The sequence below is a fragment of the Callospermophilus lateralis genome, chromosome 2 (assembly GCF_048772815.1).
Source record: "Callospermophilus lateralis isolate mCalLat2 chromosome 2, mCalLat2.hap1, whole genome shotgun sequence".
Lineage (NCBI taxonomy): Eukaryota > Metazoa > Chordata > Mammalia > Rodentia > Sciuridae > Callospermophilus > Callospermophilus lateralis.
Genome location: NC_135306.1, coordinates 179,827,504 through 179,853,735, shown reverse-complemented (window position 1 = coordinate 179,853,735; position 26,232 = coordinate 179,827,504). Strand labels below are relative to the sequence as shown.

Genomic DNA, 26,232 nt, shown 5'->3' with positions numbered 1-26,232 from the left:
TTTCCTAAAAGTTTCTAGAAAGGTATAAGGTCACGCTTCTTCTGTTTCTGACGCCTGAAGAACGCGGACTTAAAACCTTTACTTTTTATCTGAAAATTTGACATATCTAATCGGATCTTTTTTGTCGGGGGGGGGGGGGGGGGAGTTGGGAGAGGCAGAGAAGTGGATGAAGGTCACACTGAGGCCAATAGTCACACCTGCACACCCTGCTTTTGCTCCCTCCCTAGCTAGAAACCATTTTTGTTCTGGCATCACGGACCAGCAGACCCACCTTTTACCCCAAGCCTGCCATCTAGGCCTCCTCTCAGTGGTCAAGTCACTGAATGGTTACAGAATTCACATCCATTCTGTGCGGAAACACCTTACCTTAGCAGAACTGTGGCAACTGGGCCATTGACATCCTTCTTAAGCCGCTTGCTCCTGTTTATTGCCGGGGTGTCATTGCTGTTATTTTAGTAGCTGTAAAGGGACCAGTTGGAATAGTTCCCTATGGGAACACCTTGGCCCACCTCTCTCTCCTTGGCACCACGTGGACTTTCCCCCAAGTCGCACCCCAGGCTAGAGGAAGACTAGCATATGGGAGACTAGCTAGAGGAAGACTAGTATAGGAGTGGGCATTGTTGACGAAGGCCCCATATCTCCTGGGATTTGAGGACTAGGAGGTGTTGATGTCTTTCGAAGTAGTGATGATCTGCTACATGCATATCCCTTGCTCCTCTTTCTGCCAAGCCTGGACTCTGTGGGACTCTAGGAGGGGGCCCATCAGAGAAGCTGAGCAGCCTATACAGAAGAGTCCCAGGATACAGTAATCACAACCAGTGGTTTAATGGTAGTTCTCCAAACCATGTCCCTGAAGTGGATTTTGATTTAGGGCTGAATTTGTGACTACTGTGGAAGTAGACAGGTCATTCAGATGTTTTTGTTTGTTTGTTGTTCTCCTCCTCCTCCTCCTCCTCTTTTTTTTTTAAAAACTTTTTTTGGTGTTGGAGATTGAATCCAGGGTCTTGATCATGTTAAGCACAGGCTCTACCACTAAGCATACCTCTAGTCCCTGGTTGTATTTTATATACAAATTTCCTTTCTTCCTTTCTTCGTTTGTTTGTTCCTTCCTTCTTTCATTCCTTCCTTTCTTTCTTCCTCTCTCCCTCCCTTCTTTTTTTTGGTACCAGGGATTGAACCCAGGGACACTCAACCACTGAGCCACATCCCTAGCCCCTTTTTATTTTTTATTTTGAGACAGGGTCTTGCTAAGTTGCTTAGGGACTCACTAAATTGCTGAGACTGGCGTCAAACTTGTGATCCTCCTGCCTCAGCCTCCTGAACTGCTGGGATTACAGGCATATGCTTCGTGCCTGGCAAATTTTCACATTTTCGAATCCAGCTTCTAATTGGTCACTATAGAAAGCAATTTTGTTAGATTCATCTTTTAGAAATATTTGAAGACCACAGAAGAAGATGTTCTTCTTTCTATGTAATTATGAAACTTTCTTTGGTTTTGTTTTTACATTAATTCTATCCTACAGTTTTCTTCTGTTATAGAAATTTCCTCAGTAGAAACATCTCAAAAAAGAATTTGTGACCCCTGTAGAAAAAGAGTTTGCTCCCTTAAAGTATGTGCTTTTGAATCTTTGACGTTCCAGCCAATCTAAATTCACAACATTGCCAATCACTTTTCCAAATCATGTCCCTCCCATGTACTAATGATGAATGGATAGGTAAACAGATGTTTTACAACTGGGCCTGTGCACCAACATTACTGTAGTTATATGGTTTTCTTCTTTCCTATTCCAAAATAAGTTTGAAGGGTATTTAAATGCTTTTGTGAATGTTGTGTTTGAAAAACATAGAAAATAAGATGAAATTTTAATTGTTCAATGGCTTACCTTTTGAATTTTATATATTCACTAGTTCTTTCTCCTAGTCCCTGGGTCCATTCCTTTTTCTTTCTAAAATTGAGACCTCTTGGGAAAGACTTGCTTGTATCTTGTTTGCTTTGTTGTATTTGACCCCCTGAGGCAGACTGCTCAGCTTTTCCCCACCATTTCCTCTCCCCTCCCCCACACAAAGCTTTTGTCTCCCCAGACTTGGACTCTTCTTTTTCTTCTCAACCTGAAATGGTGGCAGTGGTATATATCTGATATGAAATAGCAATGTACACTGTGAATTTACTTTGAGAAATCTCAAAGTTCCCCTTCTTTCCTTGTCCCTTGCATAATTCTCTCCTCTCTCTCAGGTAACAGATCTGAGAAGTTACAGCTGCTCACATTATTGTGTGAATATGAACAGCAATGAATAGAAAATAGCCCTACTCAACTCACAGGAAGTGATTGGAAGTGGTTTCCCTTATCCATCTGTCCTAGGCCCCTGGCCCCCTAATACTAAGGTGGGCAATTTTGTGTAAACGTCACCAAAGCTTCTGAAACCAGATGTTGGCCTTTATGGAACCCAGTGACCACAGCTGGATGAAAGCATGATTCCTTATAATAAGCCATGCTAGTTGTGTGCTATTGGGCACTCTGCCCCTTCAGTTCCCTCATTTAGCCTTTCTGACTACTCATGACAAAATTAGACTCAATTTGATGTTCTCAAGGTTATACAGTAAGGGAGAATTGGAACCAGGATTTGATTCTCAGTCTTTCTAACTTCAAAGATTGTCTGTGCTCTGAATCACCAAGTAATGCTGGACCACTCAGTGTTCTTTGTCTGGATAATTCCCTTATACTTACTTCCATGCCTGCACCTTTTGCTGGTAAATAATAAGAGCAAATGCTTATGTAGATTTACTGTGCACCAGGTCTCATTGTAAGCACCTTACAAATCCTGACGACTTCTTTAATCCCCATAAAAACAAGTCAAGGTCAGCAATGGGTTATCACTTCCATTTTACAGAGGAAGAAGCTGAGGCCCTGAGAGGTGGACCTCCCCAGGATGACACAGTAAGGGATAGATTTCTTGTTCAGATTTAAGTAGTGAGGTTTCAGAATCCATCCTCCTGCCCTCTGCACCCATGTGGATAATTGCCATTCTCTTTTTGAAGATGGCATTTGTCCTGGGTCTTACTGGAGGACTTTATCCCCCACAGTTGTGAAAGTCTTTTACAATCCCTAGAAAGCTCTTAGTGGCTTAGGGGCAGCATTTTCCTTGGTGAATACTGTTAGAAGCAGACTTGAGTGAGCTTTCTCCTGAAATCCTAACTCACAAACAGCTGTCTTTCAAACTCCAGACCACTCCAGCTCTCTCATTACCAGTGGGCATGAACTACGGGGAGAAGCTCAGTACAGGCACCTAAAGAATTCCAGGGCATGGAACTTTCTGTCCATTTATCTGACCCAGGAGGACTGACTACTTTGTGCTTGTCCAGAAGCAAGGTCCCAGGAAGGGCAGACCCCATTGATGTCCAGCGGGTAGGGGGTGGGTAGTGAAGTCCAACCTCTAAATATCACCTCACCAGGCAGCCAGCTGAACCTTCCCTTCTTTCTTCCCTTGCTCCATCTTCTCCAGTCCCCTTCTCTCTCTTTTGCTTGCTGTCCTTGGAGCCCTTACTGCGCCTACTTCATGAACTGATCCTCCGAGCTGTTTTGAAAAGTTGTGGACGCTGTGTTTAAAACATATTCCCATTCACACTGATTTTTAAAAAGACTTTTTTTTTTCTCTTTTATTTCTTTATTAGCTTTGTGTATCTTTCTTTAGCTACTGTGCTGGATAAATGAGGATATATCCATTTCCTCTATTTTGGCCCTTTATCGGGTAATACTGCTTCAACTCTGGAAGTATACTGCCTTTCACATGAGAGAAACCTCCATGGAAGCCATAGGGGTTCTGTGGAATCTCAGCATCTGCAGGTCAATGGGAAGTGCGCCACTCACCATTTGGGTTGGCCTCCGACGTAGACATAAATCAGATGACAACCGGTGCTTAAGAAAATAAAGGCATAATTAATAATGTCTCTTTTCATGTGCACCCATGTGAGTGTTGCTTGGTGTTTTCACCTAGTACAATACTACTATTTGCTTTCCACACAGGTAGGCAAAATGGAAAATCTCAAACACTTTGTCTGATGGTAGATAGTGTTATCAAAGCCACAGGCTTGAACTGAGCTTGTCTCCAGGGATAAGGAAAAATCAGTTCCAAATATTTCTGTTAATTTTTGTGCTGACCAAGTGTTTATTAATAAAAATCACATCCCCAGTGGGGTTTTCTCTTGGTTAGCTGGAGAGCTTGAGAGAAATTATAATACCAAGAAAGTGACTATGAAATAATTATTCACTGTAGCCTGCTGGGCAGAAAGTTCAGGCAGGCAGCTTCCAAGATGCTTTGGAGGGAAGAGAGCAGGAAAGAGCCATGTGGATGTCTGCATGCAGCCTTAGCATGAACCTTGGTAAGTAGGTAGAGGTAAACCAGCAGAGGCCTTTCCCTTAGTATGGAACAGGGCCATGATAGCAGAAACTGGAAAACATCATGAATTCATATCATAGAAACCAGTTATCTCAGTTTTTTTTTTTTTTTTTTGGATCCAGTGGGGGAAACTTTTCTAGTACCAAGATGCTACTTTGCAAACAGCTAGCAATCATGTGGCAGAAGAAATCCTAATCTCAGCAAGGCTGAAAGATTCTGGTCCAGTGGTGACATGAACCTTTCTTTCTTGTCCTGCCCAACATAGTAAACACTTATGATGCAAAATGTGCTCGGATCACACGTGCATTTGAGGAGTGGGGGAGTCCTGGTTTAGATAATAGCTGAAGTTTTTTTTTTCCTTCCTTTCTTTTTGTGCAGAGGTCGAGAACTCAGTAATACTGCAGTCCAGGCCAAAACAAACTCTATATGATGTACTACTGATTTCCTTTTAAGTTCCCTTTTTTGCTAAGACTGACTTCCTTTTATTTTACTCCAACTTGCATTAATCCCAGTTATAGTAGTTTCTTTCCTCTCTCCCTTGCTTCTAACTTCAAACATTTTTTTTTTAACATAGGAAACAAGTGACTTTTTTTTTTTTTTTCAAAAGATCTACTTTAAAAAATAAAGGATCCCATGACTTTGGAATATATTTTGGCAGCCTGCAGTTTCAGAGTTCACTTCCAAACAGGCAGAGTTCAAGCTGAAATGCCTACGTGACCACCATTGTGGTCACCGTGAGCCAAACTACCTGCTTATCTGATCTCCTCTGGGAATGAGATAGTCGACACCTACAGTGGTCGTTTAATAATTAGAGGTTTTATTTGCGAGAGGCCATAAATTCCCTGAAGAGTGTTATCTCTTTCTGTGCACTTCCATGATGAGAACTGGGTGTTGACCGATTGCCCAAGGAGATCAGAGCCCAAGCATGCTTAGGCCTGGTATTTTTAGCCCAAGTTCACATTCTGTCCTCTCTCCGGCAGCAGTTATTGTTACTGTTGTCATTGACTTCCATAGGAAAGGTTGTGCCAGCCAGGACGACTGACGGAGCCACCGCGGAGCCCCAGCCAGCAGAAGGCAGGATGTGGTTAAAACTGAGCTCCGATCCTATCTCAGGAAACCTATTAGTAACTTGGGGATTTTCTGGAAGTCCTTCTCTCCCATCCGCTATCCCCATCTCCTGTCCCCTTCCCGCAGTTTGCAGGCTGAGCTTACAGGACAACTTGAATCACAAAGTGGGGTTCCTCTTGGGACCTTAGTTCACTGAAGCGGATGCCTGGGCATCTTTCACCATTGTGCCTTCCTGGGGACGGAGTTGGTCAGAACATTCCCTGGAGCATGTTCTCTTCAATCTCCAGATTCTTGTCTGTATTATTTAAGTGGTAGTGAGAGGATTAGGCTCAGAGGCCAACTAATGCCTGGGGGACATCAAGCATGCCAGCACTAGTCCCAGTCCTCATCTCATAAATGGAGGTCATAATTATGCTGATGTCACAAAATTGTTATGTGTGTTACTGAGGATGTATGTAAGTGCTATGCAAATTTTGATAGGTTAGAAGAGATTCAACTATATTAATTATCTGTATCATCTTCAAAGAGCCATTTCTTTCTTTTTTAAAAAAATTTTAGTTGTAGATGGACACAATACTTTCATTTATTTATATTTTTATGTGGTGCTGAGGATTGAACCCAGGGCCTTACACATGCAAGGCAAATGCTCTACCACTGAGCCATAACCCCAGCCTCCATTGCTTTCTTTGAGCCTCAAAATATCCCCATAAAAGTTAGACTGACAGATCAATATTCCCATTTGATGGATCAGAATACTGAGGTTCAGAGAGCTGAACTGTGCTTTGCTTGATGTCCCCAAACTTATAAGAACCACCATCCAATGGAAACATAATGCAAGCCATTCATGTGATTTAAAATTTGTCATTACGTACCTTAAAACCACATTAAAATAAGAACATATACAATTAATTTTGAAATGTTATAGTTAACACTTTAACCCAATCTAGCCCAAATCTTATTTCAGTGTTTGGCACTGGCCATAGTTCCAGTGCTCAGTAGCCACATGTGGCTGGTAGCTATCCTATTGGACAATGCAGAATAGAGCATTTATTAAGCAATCACTAGGAAGATAAATACACATTTAAGCCATAGACCCTGTATTTGAGAAAGTTTGCATTCTGGGGACCAAGGAAATGGCCTTAAAATATTTTTTTTCTTGTTTTCCTCCTATGTGGAGACCCTTTAGAATCAGTGGGACTGTGCTTTTAAGTCTGAGAAAGTTTCTGAATCATAAAGTTAGTTATTTTGGGTTTGTTCATAAACTTCTGTCACTTATCATCTTTTCCCATCATATTCTTCTTCTTATGCAAAGATTAAATAATTTCAGAAAGATCCCACATCCCCAAAGGGCCTAGAAAAATTGTCAGCTGGGGCTGAGTGATTTTAGTTAGTGAACAATTTTTTAAAAATTAGTGACAAAAATATAGAGCTACCTGGGGAATACAATGCCTGTTGGCTGAGATTAATGGTAAGATTAATAAATGGATTGCTTGATGAAAAGGTGCAGGAGAACAAAAACCAGTGGAAAGGTTGTGGAGGAGGCTGCTTATTAATGAACTGTCAGCCCAAAGAAAGTTCAAGAAACTCTCCTGTGGTAAATGCGGCAGGCTGGCACTTCTAATAAAAGTTGGGGTCCTTCAGGAATTAATTACACCAGCCGTACAGCAAGAATTTGTGGAATTGCGAAATGTAGTGGCACAGACCAGCACGGGCTGCTGTTGCAAACAGGGAAGCTGCAGGAGAAAGTAATCATTTTTTTTCATTGATATGTAGGATATTGTAGTAGCATAATAGCCAGTTGGACATGGGGATGAATGATGGGGTCCAGATATACGCTGACTAATGAAATTATGCATACTTGGAGTTTGAAGTCACTTCACTTTTCATATGCAAAGTTCCCTCCTGCAATCTGATTTCCTCCTTATCCCATGTGCCCAACACCAAGGAGTTCCAAATAATTTGCAGAGTGATTATATGTGAGTCAGATGGACTCCACCATGATTTATCAAGCTATGCAGAGGGAGCCCAGTATTCATTTATTCCATGTTGCTGGAATTTCTCTTACCCCTCCACAAGTCCCTAGTTCAGTTGGCCTGAGCAAACCCTCTCTGAATTAAAAATTAGTGTTGCAACGGAAAGGAATGCCATGACAAGACGGAGATTGTCCAGGATTTGGGATCTGATATCACACGGTAGATATTGAAGGCTGCTTATCTTCTTTCACTTCTGCCACGAAGGTAGAGTGAACATTTTCTCCTGTAATGTGTTTAGACGTGAGGTTTCCAGACAAACCATTAATCTCTAGGGTCTCTGGTTTCATAATTAACCATTTCAGTTCTGGCCTCAATTTAATCTCAATAGGTCTTAGTAATTCAGATTTCTGGTAATTGATTTATGTGCTGATTTTCTTAGGAATAAGATAAACATAAAGGAGAAAGAAAGGCTTTTGATTGGTTTGCATGATGGTGTGTTTTTTCTTTTGGGATCTTAATGTAAATCATTGGCTGCTTTTTTTTTTTTTTTTAAACTCCATTTGACTTGTACCAGGATTATAAAACTTATATAGAGAATAATTCCTTCAGCTGGGCACAGAGTTTATCATCCTCTTTCTTTGGCTTGTCACATCCTTGTGTGTTAGGTCATCCATCACCCATCACTCAGACTTTTCAGGCCCTCATAATCCACGTGATACTTATCCTTTTGATTAAAACAACTTAATGGCCTTTTCACGAATAATTAATCTGCTGTCCTTTGACTCTCAGCTCCAGGCTTTTAACTTTAATGTTGAGTTATCCAGCCTGTGTTGCCTTTCAAAGTTTCCCTCCCTTCAGTCTCTTCTCCTCCAAGGTTTAATACCTCTTTAGAAATGCCAGTGTTTGCTATACTAAGGTTTTGTAAAAAGCTTCCAAATTACCCTCACATCCCTTCTGCTGTGTGTGAAGTGAATAACTGTTCAGAAATCAGTGGGATGGAATGAAAATAATTTCAGACACACATATTCTGTCTTTCTGGAAAATGCAGAGGCTTGCACTGTAAAGACAGATTAGAACTCCATTGCTTTTGAAGACAATTGTATTTGTGTGTGTGAGTGTGCATGCGCATGTGTGCATGGTTATATGTTTCTAACTCTGAATGTTTTCCAACAGTGACAATTTATATCAGATGACCTCCCAGCTTGAATGCATGACCTGGAATCAGATGAACTTAGGAGCCACCTTAAAGGGGTAAGGTTTTTATTCCATTGCCCTTCAACAGCGACTTCTACCTATTCAAGTCATTTTAAAGGTGCTTATAACTTACAAAGGGCGTACAGTTTTAGAAAAATGTAGCATTAAAATGTTTTCTTCTGTCCTCCAGTTGGTGGGCTGTGTTCATTAAATTTTCAAAAACACAAACGGAATGTTTTGTCTGGACTAAGGGAATTGAGAATATTGGAGACATTTAATATGGTCTCTCCTTGTTGAATGTTTTAAAATTCTGCAAGGTTGTGTACATGCAGCCTTGTTTAATGTTAATGTTTGGCTAGCAGCATCACAGATGTTAACCATTATACTATCTTATCCAAGAAATGCTTTGCATGTAAAAAATCCAGAATCCAAATTAGTATCTGTGTGAGGATGATTTGGAAAATCCAAAGTCAGATGTATGTGCTCATACCTAATTGCACCAACAGGTTTTGCTCACACACAATATACAGCCACCATAGAGAAAGAGTTCAGTTGCCGAACATAGGAGCTTCTCCTTGCACCTAAAAATGAAGGAAGGATGGAATACAGGTGGGTGGGGCTGGTTTTCAGCAATAAAAGATCTCACTTTGTTTTCTAACAAGTCTTGAGGAGCTGGCAGTAGGATACCACACTCATGAAGTGCTTGTGATGTAGCAGGTACTTTCCTAGGTTACCTTGGCTTCTCTCCTAACAGCCTTGTGAGGTATAGGTACTGTGGTTACCTGTTTTATAAGCTCAGAGAGTCACGTAACTTCCCAGGTTCACATCCTACTAAGTGGTAGTGCTGGGATTCCAAGTCCAGATCTGTCCAGAGATTTCCAAAGCCCATGCTCTGTCCAGCCTCTCTCTAGTGCCTTCCAAATCCTACCACTGGCCTAGTGGGATTGGGGACTTAGTTCAGCACTCTTGATGAGTCAGCTAGCATCAATGTCTCCGTGTATTCCATGGTTTCTCATTAGATTCTGGGATCAGGGGGGCTTTCCAGAGCCCCCATGCTCCATTCCCCATTCCCACCTCTTCTTCTCTTCTAGAGTTGCTACTGGGAGCTCCAGCTCAGTGAAATGGACAGAAGGGCAGAGCAAGTGAGTGATCAATGGCCTTGTTGACTGACGTCTGGGGCAATGCAGGAGTTAGGACTGACATGGGTAATCAGGGAGCAGCTGGGGGGTGGGAAAATATATCCCTACTCCCCACCTCTTCATGTTTATCATAGACATGCTACAGGTCAAATGGAGGTGGAAATATTTCTTCTCAGCATACCTCTGGCAAACTTTTTTTTTTTTTTTGAAGGGGTACCAAGGATTGAACCCAGGGGTGTATAGCCACTGAGCCACATACCCAGCCCTTTTTATTTTTTATTTAGAGATAGGGTCTCACTAAGTTGCTTAGGGCCTCACAAGTTGCTAAGGCTGGCTTTGAACTTACAGTGCTGCTGCCTCAGCCTTCTGAGCCACTGGGATTACAGGCGTGTGCCACTGTGCCTGGCTTGGGAAATAATTTTTTAAAATCATGCAGCAAGAACTCTGTTCATTTCTTTGTGAGTGTGTCACAAAACACCAAATTTGTGACATTACCCATGTCCTGTTAGATTAGTCAAGTCTTTCAGTCTTAACTTGGGTAAAATTGTTTTTCTCTATTTACCTTTGAATCTCCCAAGGAGAACTTAGTTTTTTACCCTAAATCTGTGGCCAGGCTTTGTGAAGACTTTTTTTTTTGTCATTCGCAAATATTTGTGTCTTCTTCAGCTTTATACCTGCACCCTGGGGCATTTCTGTGGCTATTTTGTTTTGTTTTATTTTCTCTGCTGAAACACCAGTCAGGTTGCATCTTTCTTCCTTCTTTCGTTGGCTCAGTTCTGTTTTTTGGATCATCCTTCAGTGATCAACTTCAGATCTTTCTCCCCACCACCACCCCAATTTTTCGGCTCTTGTATCCAAATTTCTACTTCCTCTCTCTGGATTCCAAAGTAGAAAGCCTTCTGTTGCTTTGGATTTTTCTCTTCCCACTTCCATCCAAGGGGCAGCTGACAATTTTAGCCTTCTGTCCTCCTCTGCTGCCAGCTTCTTTTACATTTCTTGGCTTTTTGGGTCCCACCCTGTATTTCTGAATTCCTTCCTTTCCTTCTCTCTACTCAGAACTTAGTAACTCTTCTCATATTAAATGCCAACAACAGACAGAACATGATTGCCAAGTGAGAAGTATGTTTCAATTTTTAGAATTTCTGCACACTGGACTACAGGGTTGGTTGGTTGGTTTAATTACAAAAATTTCAGATAAGGAATCTTGGCATGGTTTGAATCCTGATCTTTCCAGAGTTGAGATAATTTTGATACTTTTAAAGGTCGTCAGATATGTGATATTAGTCACTAGCTGGGGAGTCGGAATTGTAATATAAGCATGAAGCACAAAGTGCAAATAGTTTTTGTTCAATCTTGTGTAAGAGGAAAAAAAACTAGAAGTTTTCATTGATTGGCTATTTACATCTTGGAAGGATTTCTGAAGTTAAAATTTTTTAATTCAATCTTTATTTAGAAACCTATAGAACAAGGATCCAATAGCCCCAATGTATAGTCCCATATAAAAACAAAAAATTACAATTGTCTAATTTTCTTTTCCTTTTTTTCTCCTTTTTTTTTTTTTTTTTTGTACCAGGGATTGAACTCAGGGTACTTAACCACTAAACCACACTCCCAGCCCATTTTATTTTTCAATTTTGAGACAGGGACTCCCTAAGTTGCTGAGGGCCTCACTGAATTGCTCAGGCCAGCTTTCAACTTTCAATCCTCCTGCCTCAGCCTCCCGAGTTCCTGGGATTACAAGTGTGTGCCACTGTACCTGTCAACAATTGTTTAATTTTTCTGACGTCTTCTCTTACATGGTAGATTTATCCCTTAGAACATATTTAAGTCAATTGATTTCTGCTTCCATTTTGTGAATTCCCATTTATTTAAGGGTACATATAGGGCTATACATGTTTTCTCTAATGACCTTACTACTAACATCAGCCCCTTTCCATCCCAAAGCTATGGTCATGTCCAGATGAGGCTGGAGAGATTAAGCCACTTAACCCAGTCCATGGAGTAAGTGGCAGAGCCATGTTGGAATTAGTTCTTTCTGACTCTGGGACCTGGCCTTAGAGTTTCTTAGACTTTAAGATTATGACCACAGTCAGAAATACCTTTTACACTGAGCTCAAATAGACATACAAAGCACAAATTTTCACTAAGCAGTATTTATCCTTATGATATGTTTTTGCTCTGCTGATCTTTTCTACTCTACTCCACATCATTTTAAAAAATACTGGCTGTGACATACTAGACTGATTTTACAGTGCACTGATGTGTCACAACTCCATTTTGCCTCTCTTTTCACTCTCAAAGATGGTGGCTCCTTAGCTCTTTCCTCTGAACCCATGAACAGCTGAGAACTGAATTTGGGTGGATCTTAAATTCCAGTAGAAAAATTGGCTTCTTCCCAGAAGAGACACAATCCAGGGTGGAGTCATTATTCCCTCTGATACTGAATTTACTTTCTTTTGCCATGATACAAACATTGTTAATATGGAAAATACATTTGGGAAATGAAACGATACTTCATGAAGCAGAGAAAGACAACTTTTTGCTTTCATCCTTAACTAGTAGTATCCTGACATGGGAAAAAATCATGTGGCAAGCTAGAGGTATAGCAGGAAAAACTGGCTTGTTGGGGGCAAGAGAGAGTATCAGAGAGAACCTAGGGACTAAGTTGCTTAGGGCCTTGCTAACTTGCTGAGGCTGGTCTTGAACTTGTGATCCTCCTGCCTCAGACTCCTGAGTTGCTGGGATTACGGGCATTTGCCACCATGCTAGGCTTAGCATAATTTAAAAAAGACATAATTTCCATATCACTTGTGAAAATAAGGCATGCTTAATTTTTAATGAAATATTATATACTTTAGATGAAATCCCACAGAATACTTACTCGTGTCTTCTTTCCTTGAAAGCTACTTTAAAAAAAAAAAAAAGTGACTCCAAAAAGAATAGGCTTGTTTCCTTGTGTCCTAAGCAAGTCCACGGAGACACCTTTATTAAATATGAGCAGCAGTGCTGGAATGGGTGAGGATAGGATTTTGAAGTAGAGGATGATATGGTAGGGAGTTACTATTGCCCGCTGACTGAGTCCTTGTCCTCCTTCTTCCTTTACTCATTTTCTCTCTCTCCATATTTTTTTTCTTTCTTCCTTTGGTACTGGGGATTGAACCCAGGGCCAGATGCACACCAGGCAAATGCTCTACCACTGAGCCACATCCCCACCCTGCCTTATTCGTTTTCTTACTTCTGCTTGTCTGTTGGGATCAAAGCTACTTTTATGACCTCAAATGGAAGAATCCCATGTTTCAATTTATGTCAGAAAGAAGGTATTGAAACCTTCTTTCATGAAACCACTTTCTGTCACCCATAAACAAGTGAAATTAGATTTTAAAAGCAGGTCCGTGGTGGGGGAAATTGCTGAGGAATTTTTCTAAGATTAGTCCGCCTTTATGAATCCTATTCACGAAGCCTTGTACTGTTAGCTTTTCAATTCTTTAAAAACATTTTCTATGTGTATCCTTAAGGGTTGCTGATTTACAAAGGTTGCTAATAAGCCTTGGCTACCCTGTTGGCCTCTGTTTTGTCTCTTCTGAAGAAAATATCCTGCAAAATGGAGAAACACATCAACCTTGACTGTGGTCCAAGTTATTAAAGTGAGGAGGAAGTTACTCTGTGGGGACTGGGGTAGGGGGAGTGGGAAATGGAACACAATAGAAATGTAAAAGGAGTGCTGAGCAAAATGAATGTCCCTTCACTGCTCCAAGAAGTTCACAGACTGTTGGGAACACACAGTATTTGACCTGAGGATGCTCAAAAGGAAAAACGAGAAGACTCCCAGTGAGTGATGTATGGTGCAAACAAAGCTGTGTCTTTTGGTAGGGCCAAGGCTGTCGAATCTGGAGAAAATCCCCGCTAGACATGGTCTCATCCCTGAGAACCTGTGCCAAAAGAGATAGCTGAGCCTCTGGCCGGGAGCTCCACACACAGCCCCGTGCCTTCCCTTGTGGGCTTGTGAACATAAGGTACCCGTCCCGGAGATTTACTTCTTGAAAGCAGATAGCCTGCTTTAAGTGGCTGCTAGAGCTTGAGATGCAAAGTAAAGGTGGAGAGCCTCAGTTCTGGGAATCTCAGCAGTCCCGTGAACAGGCGCATTCCTGAGCGCACTCCTCCATCTCTGCCCCCAGCAGAAGGCTGTGGATTTCCCCCTTTGAAACAGCAACACGTGTGTCGTTGAAGCAGCTCTTTCTTTATTATTGTATCGGACTTAACTACCAGAAGGAATAACGGACTCCTGTTCCATGGTGATGGAGCTGATGACCTAGTGCTATCCCCCGCTCCATGCCCCCACTTAAGGAAGACTAATTCAGATGCTTCTTGGCCCTCCTGTCTCACTTTCCTGCTACTACTTTTACCTTCCCTGGCTGTTGGCCTTTCCCACCCTTTTTTTCTTGGGGCATGTATTCAACTAATGTATTTGTATTTATTAAGTAAGTAAGATATATGAATTATAGAACATTTAGAAAATACAATTATACAGGGAAGGAAATTAACCCACCCCCCGGTAACTTAAATCAAGCTATGAATGGTGGATAAAGGTGTGTGTGTGTGTCTTGCATGGGGAGAGGGGACATCAGATGAGGGAGGATATCTTCACTACCCAAAGGAGTATTTTGGAACTCTTATATCTTCAGCTTCCTCTGGGCCCTTGTGAGACTATCTGCTCAGCATTTATAAGAACAGATCATATCCTCTAGCTAGAAAAATATTGATCTAGAATGCACACTGATAAAAAGTCATCCAGATGTTTCTTAGAAATAAGGGGCTACTGCCTTGTTTCATAAGAGTTCTTCTACCGAAAGTGAACAAGTTCATGTATTCTAGCTTTATTTCCATCTCTTAATTTTTAACACAAAGTCACAAAAGGAATGCTTTATAGGCGAAGATGGTGACTTTATCCAAAATAAAAACAGCCTTTTTTCCCCTTTGATTAGAACAGTAACACAGGCTTATCACTTAAAAAAAAAAAATTCAGACAGTACCAAAACATAAAGAAGAAAAGAAAAGTCATCTGACATCTCACCACCCAGAGATAACTTCTTTGTTTTTAAAACATTTTGGTGTGTATTGAATCTGCAGAGAAAAAAATGCTGGAACCATTTAGATATTAACTATCGAACCTCTGGATGAATTAAAGGAAGGGGCAAAAGACTGAAGCGGGAGGCTGAGGCAGGAGGGTTGTGAGTTTAAAAAAAGCCAGCCTAAGCAACTTAGTGAAGTTAGCAAGACCCTGTCTCTAAATAAAGTATGAAAAAGGGCTGGGGATATGGCTTAGTGCTCAAGTGCCACTGGGTTCAGTCCCCGGTAACAAGCTGGGTGGTGGGGGGAGATGAATGGGAGGAGGTGACCCAGAGGCATCATATGGAGACAACTCTTTCATGGAGTTTTGATGCAAAGGGGAACAAAAAAATGAGGTTCTAGTTGACTGAGGAAAAAAGATGGGAGATGGTGGGGTTTTTTATTCTTTTGCTTTTACTTGCTTTTTTTTTTTTATTTAAAAAGAGATGTTTGCTTGTTTGTTTGCTGATGGGAATGATCAAAAAGAGGGAAAATTGATGATGGGAGGGGATAGAATTGCTAGAACAAATCGAGGTGAAAAGGAAGAGGCTCTGTAGGCAAGTGGGCTGGCTTTAGCCAGAAGCTGGTTCATATAGCAACTATATTAGTTTTGTGAGCATTCTTTGTTTATAAGAGTTCTTTTGCTTGTCATATGTACTAGAAATTTTTTCTCTGGTTTGTTTATATTTTAGCTTTGACAATGGCTTTTTTCCTGTCAGAACTTTTAAAAATTTTACAGTAAAAATGTTTTATTTCATAGCTTCAAGTTTTTGGCTTTGGTATCATACTTGAAAAGATTTTCCTACTCCAGCTTTTTTTTTTAGTATTATTTTATTTAATTTTGATATTTAAAAATTAACTTTTCACATTTAAACATTTAATTCATCCTGAATTTATTTGACTATTGGATTCCAATTTGATTTATTTCCAAGCAACTATACAGTATACTTAGACCATTTTGAGCTATCCTTTCTTCCCTCGTTGCTTTCAGATATTACCTTTACCAAAGATTAAATTCCTTGGATCCATTTCTAGACTCTTTACTTTCTTCTTTTGATCAGTCTGGCTTTTCTGCCAAGTATCAAGCTGTTTTCTTTGCTATAATTTCATAGTCCATTTTAATATCTGATATTAAAGTTCCTCCAACGTTGTCTTCTTTTTCAAAATATTTCTAGCTGTTAGCTCTTGAGGTTATTATTATTATTGCTACTACTACTAGAGATGAGTGTCACAGTATGTTGCACAGACTGGTTTGCATCTCCTGGACTCAATGATCCTTTTGCCTCAGCCTCCTCAGTAGCAGGGACTAAAAGCATGAGCCACTCATGCCTGACTCTCTTCTCTTTAAGATCATTTAATTTTGTTAATTTAAGAGAAATTTTTTATCAGTACATGAATTGCAACAAATACACCGTATTAATTTGAGATGTTAATAATAGAGGAAAATTGATGTAGGGTCTATGAGAGCTCTGTTTTATCTTAGAAATTTCTCTACAATCTAAAACTATTCTGAAGTAAGTTTATTTTTTTTTTTTTAAAAAAAACTAAATGGAAGTTTGGATGGATTGTATCACATTTAAAAATTAATTTTGAAAGGCTGGGTATGGTGGCATGCCTATAATCCCAGCAGCTTGGAAGTCTGAGGCAGGAGGATAGTGAGTTCAAAGCCAGCCTCAGCAACTTAGCGAGACCCTGTCTCTAAATAAAATATTAAAAAGGGCTGTGGATGTAGCTCAGTGGTTAAGTGACCCTGGGTTCAAAACCCAGTACAAAAAAAATTGATTTTGAAGTACGTTGACTTTTGAAAATTTTTGAATCCTTTCTTCAAGAACAAAACAGTTCTCAATATTTTTATGTCTTATTCTTTCAGATGCCCATATGTAGAATTTCCTCCAAGACTTTAACAGTAATACCTCTAGTCTCAAAATCCCTTCAAGAATGAGTGTGCATTTGAATTTATTACAAAAGTTTTCCTTTGTTTGTTCACCTGGAATTCATTTATATCCGCCTCTTGGTGCTGGAGATCCAACCCAGGGCCTTGAGCATGCTAGGCAAGCTCCACCACAGAGCTACATCTCCAGCCCACTTGTGTTGTGAAAAGTCAGAGTTTGGAGCATGGAGCCAGCAGAAGTGATGGATGTGCACAGATTCCTCACACCTGTGAGCTCCATTTCAGTTGGGGAAACAAGAGAGGGTTTAGTCTTCAGAACGCTGTGCTTGATCCTGGGGTTTAGGAAGGAACTTTTTAAAAAAAAAAATGCAATTGAGTAGTTGGAGTAAATTTTCTCACAAGAGGGTATGAGCAACCTGAGTGGGAACCTCTTAGAACCAGGCTACAAAGATCCTGCTTCATCTTTCCTGTGTGAGATGCAGGGTTCTTCTGTTATACAGATTTGGGACCCTGTTCTTAGGGGTGGAGCCAGCAGTAATCTCTGGCCATCGAGTGAAAGCATTGAGTATCCAGAACTCAGTGAGTTGGATGAAACCAGGAAGTGGACGGACTAGCACCCCACTTCCAGTAAGACATCCAGATACTTCTATGATCTGATGATGCAGCCTTGGGTTTGTGAGTTCCTGTGTGTATTGATGTAAGAAAGAAAGTCATGTCTAAAAGTCTTATAAGCATGAAGGGCCAGAAAAGAGCATAGGGCTTATTTTTTGGACTCTTCCTTCCAAATTGTTGTGGGAAACTAGATCTAAGAGGATACCTCAGCTCTGCCTTGAGGGTGAAATAGAAGGAAAAAGGTCAGTTGGGGGAGGTTTGTGAACCATTGCAAGAGTGAGGAGGGCTTGATGGCTCGTAAGCCTGATTTGGCTCTTAACCCACTCAGATTGTGGCTCCTATGAAATAGTGGTTGAGGACTAGGCTGCAAGGAAAGTGAAGATGAATGAGCCAGGACTATAAAGAAAGTTTCAAAAGAGGAATACAGTAAAACTTTAGTAATAACAGCGTGGTTGGAAGAAATGAGCATCCTCCAAAAGGTAATTTGAAGGGACCAGTACTCATTTACAGGTATCATATTCTGATATATCTTTGAAAAGAAAATACATTTACCTTTGAATATTAGATTGTGCATTATTATTATTATTATTATTATTATTATTATTATTAATTTTTGGTCCCTGGGATTGAACTCAGGGGCACTCCACTGAGCCACATCCCCAGCCCTATTTTGTATTCTATTTAGACACAGGGTCTCACTGAGTTGCTTAGCACTTTGATTTTGCTGAGGCTGACTTTGAATTCCTGATCTTCCTGCCTCAGCCTCCAGAGCTGCTGGAATTATAGGTGTGTGCCACCACGCCTGGCTAGATTGCACATTATTAACAGAACTTTGCAACAGGTGGCAGAATCCCAGTTGTAACTGATGTGGGTCAATGGGGTAATTTAGTAAGTTGTGGGTATTATATTTTAAAACCCTTGTCTGGATTCAGGGACTTAGTGTCATGAGAACACTGTTTCACTGTCTCTTGTCTGTTTTCCTTTGGGCTGATTGCCATCTCAGGCAACCTTGCTCCACTGTGTCAAAAGCAGCTTTGATTTTAGCACCTACAGCCTGACAAGAAGAATACCTCTCTATTGGTTCTTTTTCAACAAAAGACTTAGGGAAAGGTCTTTGATTGACTTGCAGTGGGTCATGTGACTGGAGAAAATAGTGGTTGATTGGCCAGGTCTTAGTCTTGTACTCTCTTCTAGAGCCTGGGGTGGGGTTAAAGAGAGGAATTTTCAGGGACTAGGGTTGTGGTTCAGAGGTAGAGCGCCCCTAGCATGCGTGAGGCAAGGTGTTCCATCCTCAGCACCACACAAAATAAAGATGTTGTGTCCACCTAAAACTAATATATATATATATATATATATATTAAAAAAAGAGGGGAGTTTCCCTAAAAGGAACAGAGGGCTTTGTTACCAAGGAAAGTGGATGTGGGTGGGCATAACAAGAAATAGGCAATAGAGAGTTTTAAAAAGTCAGAGTTAGTGGAAGTGGGGTAAGTGCCCTTTCCCTCCAGATGTTTTGTAGCTCTGGGTGGCATAGGGATGCATGATGGAGAGAATGGGAATGAAGAGCAAGCAGGGTGGCAGGGAGTCTGCTTTCCCAGGTTCCTAGGGAAAATGTTTAGTAAAAAGCAAAGTAGAAGCATCGCTGCAGTGTAGTTTTTTAATGAAAAATGACTAAAACACATTGTTTTAGTCCAAAGTAACAGATGCATCTTTTTCTTAAGGTCTAAACTGAAATGAAACACCTGGGGACAGACAGAGGGTAAACTGTCCCAAGTTAAAAAAACAAACCAGATTCTCTCCTGTAGACTATTTTTGAGGAAATTTGATACCTATGAGTTATTAGAAAACAGACATTGAGTGTGTGTTTAAATTCATTCAAGTTTAACTTGATTGTTTTATTTTAGGTTTTTACTTTCTGTGCTGGCTTAGTAAAAGAAACTTTATCTTTCTCCTTTTATATGCCCAGAGCACATGTTCAGTAGACTGTACCATGATCTGGATTGAAGAGCTTGCTGCCTCTGACTTTGGGCCTCTATCCCTTGTATTTCCTGTAGACAGGTAGTTAGTTCTGGAAGCTTGGTTTAGACTTGGGGTTCTTACAGCTCCTCCTCCTCCTCCTCCTCCTCCTCCTCCTCCTCCTCTTCTCTCTGTCTCTCTCTGTCTCTCTCTCTGTGTCTCTCTCAAGGCAAGTATAATTTATGGGTGGTGCTGAGTTCAGCCTCATCTCGTGTTTAACCTTTTAGGAAGCCCAGTTTCTTAACGCAGTTCTTCATTCTTTTTTCCTGAGAAATTGGCACGCTAGAGAAGGGGATGATGGGCCTCAAGGCTTGCAGCAAAGTTTATTGTCAACACCAAAAAGAATCAAGCACTTAAGCATCTCATATATAAGCCCCAAGCATCAAGGATGCAGAGAGCTTGGCAGGGGGATTCTGTGTCCTGGTGCACGAGTGTTTGCAATTTCCCCAGGTGCTTCCCTGCAGTCTGATTAAGTCTGCAGAGGCGAGAAGACAGAGGTGAAGATGGGGGATGACCACCTGGCCAATAAGTAGAGGTGGGAGAGAGAAGTCACAGGCTGAAGTGTCTCCTTTCTGAATATTCATATTCAATGAGAATGGCCTTTGAAAGTCTCTTTCTCTTTTCTTTTACATTTTTTTCTTTCTTCTTCTTTTTTCCTCTTGTGTTGATAAGGGATTTCAAGGCGGCTCTGGTTTTTCTCATCTGTAAAACCTCAATTCCTTTTTATTAATCTTCTTGTGCCTGTGGAACATCAAAATTAATCATTTCTAAAGAAGCTACCCCTTCAAAAGTTATGTTGTTTTTTTTCTAAGCCAAACCTCAATGTACACATGTTTAGCGAGAAGGAGGCTCATAATTTGTGTTAGATGAGGGACATTTTTCTCTTTCTTCAGACTTTCTAAGGACACGTGTTGATGCATTTTAAAGCTGTCTAGGAAAGGAAAGGCAAATTTTCTCAGGATGCAGTTTTTGCTGTTAAAATTGCTCAGGAAAATGGACTGTCTAGGCCACCACCAGAAATGAAGTCACAAGGTGTATGTTCTGTGATAATTGCTTCTGCTTAGTTCCCCCCCCCCCAGTTAGGTAAAAAGAGATGATGATAATGATTAATTATTATTATTTTGTAACAAATGTGCACAGTTTGGACTACTCTGTCACACAAGAGCAGGTCATTTCTGTCCCTTAGCCTTGTGCTTTCTCTATGCCAATATAAAGATTGTCTCTTACTGCAGAAGCAGAAATATGCTGAGGAGGAATGTTTTGAACTCGCCCTTTCTCTCTGCCCACCCTTAGTCTTCCCCTCCACATCACTACATTTATTAAACTCCAGTGTGCCCAGTTTCATTCATACCTGGGAGAAAAGAGCTGGAATCATTCAAGTGTCAGGATAGAATGGAACCCTTTAGGATGGGGTTGCACTGACCTGGACACACACCTCAAGCTCTGCCACTTGCCATCTGTCTGATTTTGGGCAAATAAGCTCAACCTGTCCTTAAACTTCAGTATGCTTCACTGTGAAATAGGGATGGTACTGTTTAAGCGATAGTTAACATTTATTGAGTGCATACATGCACCAAGTATTGTACAGAACTTATCTGATCTCATTGGTTCCTTCAGCAAGTAGCCGGAAGAGCAAGCAGGTGCTATTGTTTTCATTTCACATGAAGCTGTTCCAGGGAGGCTAAGTCATTTGCTAAGGCAATACACCTTAATGACTCGTGGGTTGTGCTAAGAATCAAAAATACAAATTGTATTGATCTCAATCACCAGACTTACATAAAGCATACAGTAAATAATTTTTATGGTTGTTAGTGATCGCATATAATCATGGACTTCCGGAATTTTTTGGTTGGGATAAAGTTATTTGGTGATGTTTAGCTTTTGCTCCCTACATGACTCATCTCTTTGATCTTCAAATGAATCCTTAGTGTAGGTTATTAACTTCATTTTACAAATGATGAATCTCAGATGTAGAGAGAATTGAATGACTAGCTCATGACCACAGAGAAGATAAATAGTAACATTGGGCCTGGAACACAGGTCTTCAGATGCAAAATCATGTGTTCCCAGACAAATCTGTAGATAAGGGATCCAGATTAATTAAGTTTTTTAAAAAATGTGTCTGCAAGATATGTAATAAATCTCGTTTCCTTGGTATGGTGAGCTGAATAATGACCCCCAAAGATATCCAGGTCCTAATTTCTGGAACCTGTGAATGTTCCCTCATGTGGCAAAAGGGGTTTTCCAGTTATGACTCAGTTATGGACCATGAGATGGAGAGATTTTCCTGAATTATCTGGGTGGGCTGAATTATCTAAATGTGGTAACAAGTGGACTTGTAAGAGGGAGATGAGGGTGGAGATTGACTACAGAAGAGAAGGAGGAGGCAGCAAGAGGTTGGGGTGATGCAAAGAAGGGACCAAGAAACACAGGCAAGTTCTAGAAACTGAAAGAAGCAAGTAAAGCAGCTCTCTCCTTGGAGCCATCGGAAGAAAGCAGGACTGCTGACACCTTGGTTTCAGCCTGGTGATGCTGATTTGGCAGTTCTGATCTCCATAAGCACAAGAGGGTAACTTGGTGAGTTTTTTTTAAAGCCACCAAAGTTGTGGTGATTTGTCTTAAGAAACTCATGCATTTGAATTGGCAGTACTGCACCTGTGGCTTTCTGTCTGTGACCACAGTACTTACACCTGCTTTCAAGAGGGCTGCTGAAATTAGAGCCATACCACTTCCAGGACTCCAGAAAGCCTCTAGATGGAAACTTCTAGATTTTGCTTGGACAGCACTGGCCATTCCTGCTGTATAAGTATGGCATCCTTTCAAGCTAGGGTATGAGAGATTCTAACACTCAGTTTTCAAAGAGCCAAGTACATCCCCACCTCTATTATGTTGCCCTGCGGGAAGACCAGCAGAAACAAATGGATTTTTCCAGTATATAGCTTAAACTTCTCTGCTCAGCCTTGAAAGCAGAAGTTGCAAATTGTTGACCCTTACGGCAGGTGTATGTTTTATCTCATTCAACAGTGACTCTTTAAGATTTCAATTATTTGCAAGAATATAAATTCAAGTCATCTCAGAAAAAGATGAGATTTATGACTTTTTTTCTGGAAGAATGGAAAAATGTGGTCACATTGGGTTCCCATCATTAATAATAGATGGTGGCCAGTAGAGTTGAATTGTGGCTGCCTCTGTTGGGCAGGGGACAGTGTAGCCTGGGTGACTGTCCCTGCCAGTTCAGGGCCATCTTATTCTGCAGAGCCCTCTTCATTGATTTCTCTCATTTACTTTGACCCTGTCAGAATATTTGAATTTCTGGCTCTGCTTTAAATAAAAAAGAACTAAATCCATTTTCTTTCATAAAATAATTGCCCTCTTGGCTAATAATGTGGAAATTCATGGAGAATAAGACAGATGACAGAAGAGTTGAGACAGATTAATATCTTGGTTTTCAAGTAGAAAATGTCAGAGGACTCTAGAAATCACAGCAGTGAGGATACCCTGAATTTTAGGAATTCAGTTACTAAGCTAGATCTTTGGGAATATGCAGGGAAGAAAACAGATCATTAGCAGCCAAAGTTGGTTAGCCACATGTAAGGTGTGCCCAAGTCTGTCTCCTTTGTGGTAAAATTACCAATCCGATAGTGGAAGGTCACTAATGTAGTAGATACTTATTGTGAACAGACATTTGATAGTTATTTTTGATGATTTTCTGATCAAGATAGGATATCATGGGCTCTGAATGGATGCTTTGTGCCTAGTTGAACAATAAAACCAGAGGCAATGTCTGAAGTCTCTCTGTCAAGCTGAAGAGGGGTCTCTAGCAGGGTGGCCTCTGTGGCAGGGCACAAGCACGTTCTGATGGTCCTTTGTATCTTAAGTATAGTACCAGGCCCACTGGATCTTTGCCCACCTGGAGCTATAGCAGTCCTATGATATCTCAGTATAAATCCCAGGCTTCCCTGATTATCTTGGCCAAGGAGTCATCCAATCCCTTTTCTTCATCGTTCAGCTGAATCAGATGTCTTCCTAAGGGAAATTTCCTAGGTAACAAAACACAGAAACTTTTTATAAAGCACCAATTTCTTATCCTAAGAAAGTTATCCAGACTTACTCAAACTGGGATCATGCATCTTGCTATGCATAGTGCCACGTTTTCTTTTATGTTCCTTTTAATTATCTGAGTTGGAAGGTAGATAAAGCCAGGGCATACATTTCTATCCTAATGGAGATTTGGGACTCTGTTAGTTCATACTGTAGAGCCTGTTCCATGAATGATAACAACTCTCTGTTTTTGGGTTGGTTCTGATTCTTTTCACCCCACAACTGTTCAGGGTTCTGTGATTCTTTTATTTGGAACGTGTATCTTTGACCCTGGAAGTCTCTCCACTAGGCTGGCAGTTCCTTTCCATTCTTGGAAGGCCTTATGGCTTCAGATCTCTTGGAGTCCTACCATCATTCTTATTTGGTTCATCCACAGCATAGTCATTAGGTATCATTAGATATTCTGAAAGGATGGTTCTCTCCAGGGGTGAAGCTTGGTGATACTTGAACATCTAAGCCAGTAGCTGGATCCTCTTTGGAGACCGATTCTTTTTTTAAAAATATTTATTCTGTTTTAGGTGGACACAATGTCTTTATTTGGTGCTGAGGATTGAACCCAGTGCCTCTTGCATGTAGCAATGAGCCACAATCCCAACCTAAGTAGCTGCATCTTAACAATGGGTGTTGTCCCATTGGCAACCATCATCTTCCTGAGCGTTTCTGTCTTAGGTTAACTCCTGTTGACAACTCATGCCCTGGTGGACTGGACCCCATCCAAGCTATTCAATTCTCTCTGATGGTCCCTCAGGTTGCCCCATGGAGTTGACTCACCTCCTGCAGCCATGCCACACCTGCCTATAGTTACCACCCAGTTAGTCCATTCAAACTAGGATGACTGGTTAGGTTCCGGCTCTCATAATTCGGTCATTTCATGAACCTCTGAATATTTCTACATTAATATAGGAGCTTTTGGTGGACATCTCATATCCAAACTGTAAAACTGAGGAAGGTCACTGTGACCTGAGTATAGAGGAATTATTTCCTCTTACATGTGATACTCACAATACCCTGTCCACACTGAGCCCAGAGGCCCAAGCCTTTTGACCCAGAATTGAGCATTGACAGCCTGTTGGCCTAATCCATGGTGCTGTGTTTGACTAGTGGATCAACTTGGAAAGATTTGGAATGGAATCCCTTCAGGTCAGACATGTACTCTCTATTCCTATGCATTCATGTTACTGTCCAGATTCTAAAAACTTTTATGTTTGTGGATGATCTTTCCTTCCCACTCCTTTATAGAAACACTTCTGTAGCATTGGCAGTCCATTCTAAGTGACCGCTTTGAGAAAGATTTATCAAAATGAAGGGGAAAAGAAAGAGGACAATCAAGGCGGTAAAAGAATCAAAATACAGTTCACCTTGTCGTAGTTGAGAGAAAAGAGATCTATAGCCTGGAGAGCTATATCTTTAAATACTTGAAGGGCTGTAATGTGGAGGAGGAGTTAGATTCAGTCCATCTTGGGCCTGTTTGTGGACTATGCCCATCCTTTAGTCACTAAGTTTAAAGGATGCAGGGATGAATGAGGTGATTCTGTTGTCCCTGCCAAGTTTTACCATCATGTATGGGAGATACATAGAGATGGCTGTAACATAGTAAAACTTGTACAGTTCCCCATCAGGCAGGAGTGAAGACACAGATCTCAGCTTGGTTTGGAAAGGCCTTTCCTAACAATTGAACTTTCCCCAAATAGAACAGCATGCCTTGAAAATTTACCAGTCATGTTGTCCAACTGTTGACAGTGAGCTGGAAGCCATTCCTGCTTCAACTGTGGTTGGAGGAGATGACTTTTCTAGGCCCCTTCTGCCTCTATAGTCTATGGCACCCAAGACTACCAGCTTGTTTTCCTTCATTGACTTGGAGTGACTTCTACCAATTCAATGCTCACAAGTTAAGCTTGGTCTTCTGAGAAGACTACACTGGAAGGCACGTTGGCTTACAGGGTTTCCACAGTGTGGGATTGCATTGGTGTTTGTCTTATGGAGATATGAGAACCCATAGGCAGGGGCCAACTGTTTTACTGTTTTTATTCATGGATCTCATAGAAGACTCTACTAGATTGTGGCATAATTGGCTCAGTCTCAAGTATAGTCTTATTGCTTCTTTTCTTTGTTGACTTGCATCTATCTGGCTGTGAGGATCAGTGTTGTTCCCTTTGAGTGACAGAACACGTTGAGTCATGGGACTAGTTTGTTGAGGAAAGTCTGAGCCTCCCCCACCCCCCAAAAAAAATCCAGATACCCCCCAGAATTCAATTATCAAGACATATTACTAATACTTCCCCTTTGATGGCAGAACTTGCACATAATTCAGTTTCTACTAATGGTGTGTCCCCAAAAGTCCCTTAGCCTGAGGAAATGTTTAAGTTGCATTTTGGCTTCATGCAGAAGATGGAACCATGCAAAACAGCTTCTCCTTTCAGCCTTTGAGGCACAGTGTTTTAGCAGCACCATTCTGGCCTGTCCTCCTTCTGCTGTCATGGGCCATGTCACTCACTCTCACTGTCTGTGGACTGTAGTAGTATGGAAGGCAGACACAGCCTTGCTTTCCTGGCATGCACATTCTAAGAGTCAGAAAAACAGATGCAATTGTATCCCCCATCCAACGCGGGCTGCTGAATCAGAGTCACTCAGGTGCATTTGAGCTGGCATGAAATATCACACAGAGACACAGAAAATACCTTTTTCTAGGGCGGTTCAAGACGGCTTCTGCACCTCAGACACAAGCTCCCACAAGGGGAGC

At 41.0% G+C, this 26,232-nt stretch overlaps 1 protein-coding gene across 11 annotated transcripts in view; it reads left to right on the top strand.

Moving 5' to 3' along the window:
* Positions 1-26,232, top strand: part of Wt1 (WT1 transcription factor) — a 47,484-nt gene that overhangs the window by 7,793 nt on the left and 13,459 nt on the right. For 6 of the 11 annotated variants that reach the window (XM_076844321.2, XM_076844318.2, XM_076844319.2 and 3 more), the window contains one exon: positions 8,610-8,687. In XM_076844321.2, the coding sequence (XP_076700436.1) occupies positions 8,610-8,687 (78 nt within the window). Of the gene's footprint in view, positions 1-8,609; positions 8,688-9,721; positions 9,773-26,232 lie in introns of all 11 variants that reach the window. The other 5 variants (XM_076844320.2, XM_076844316.2, XM_076844312.2 and 2 more) reach the window with 1 other exon arrangement.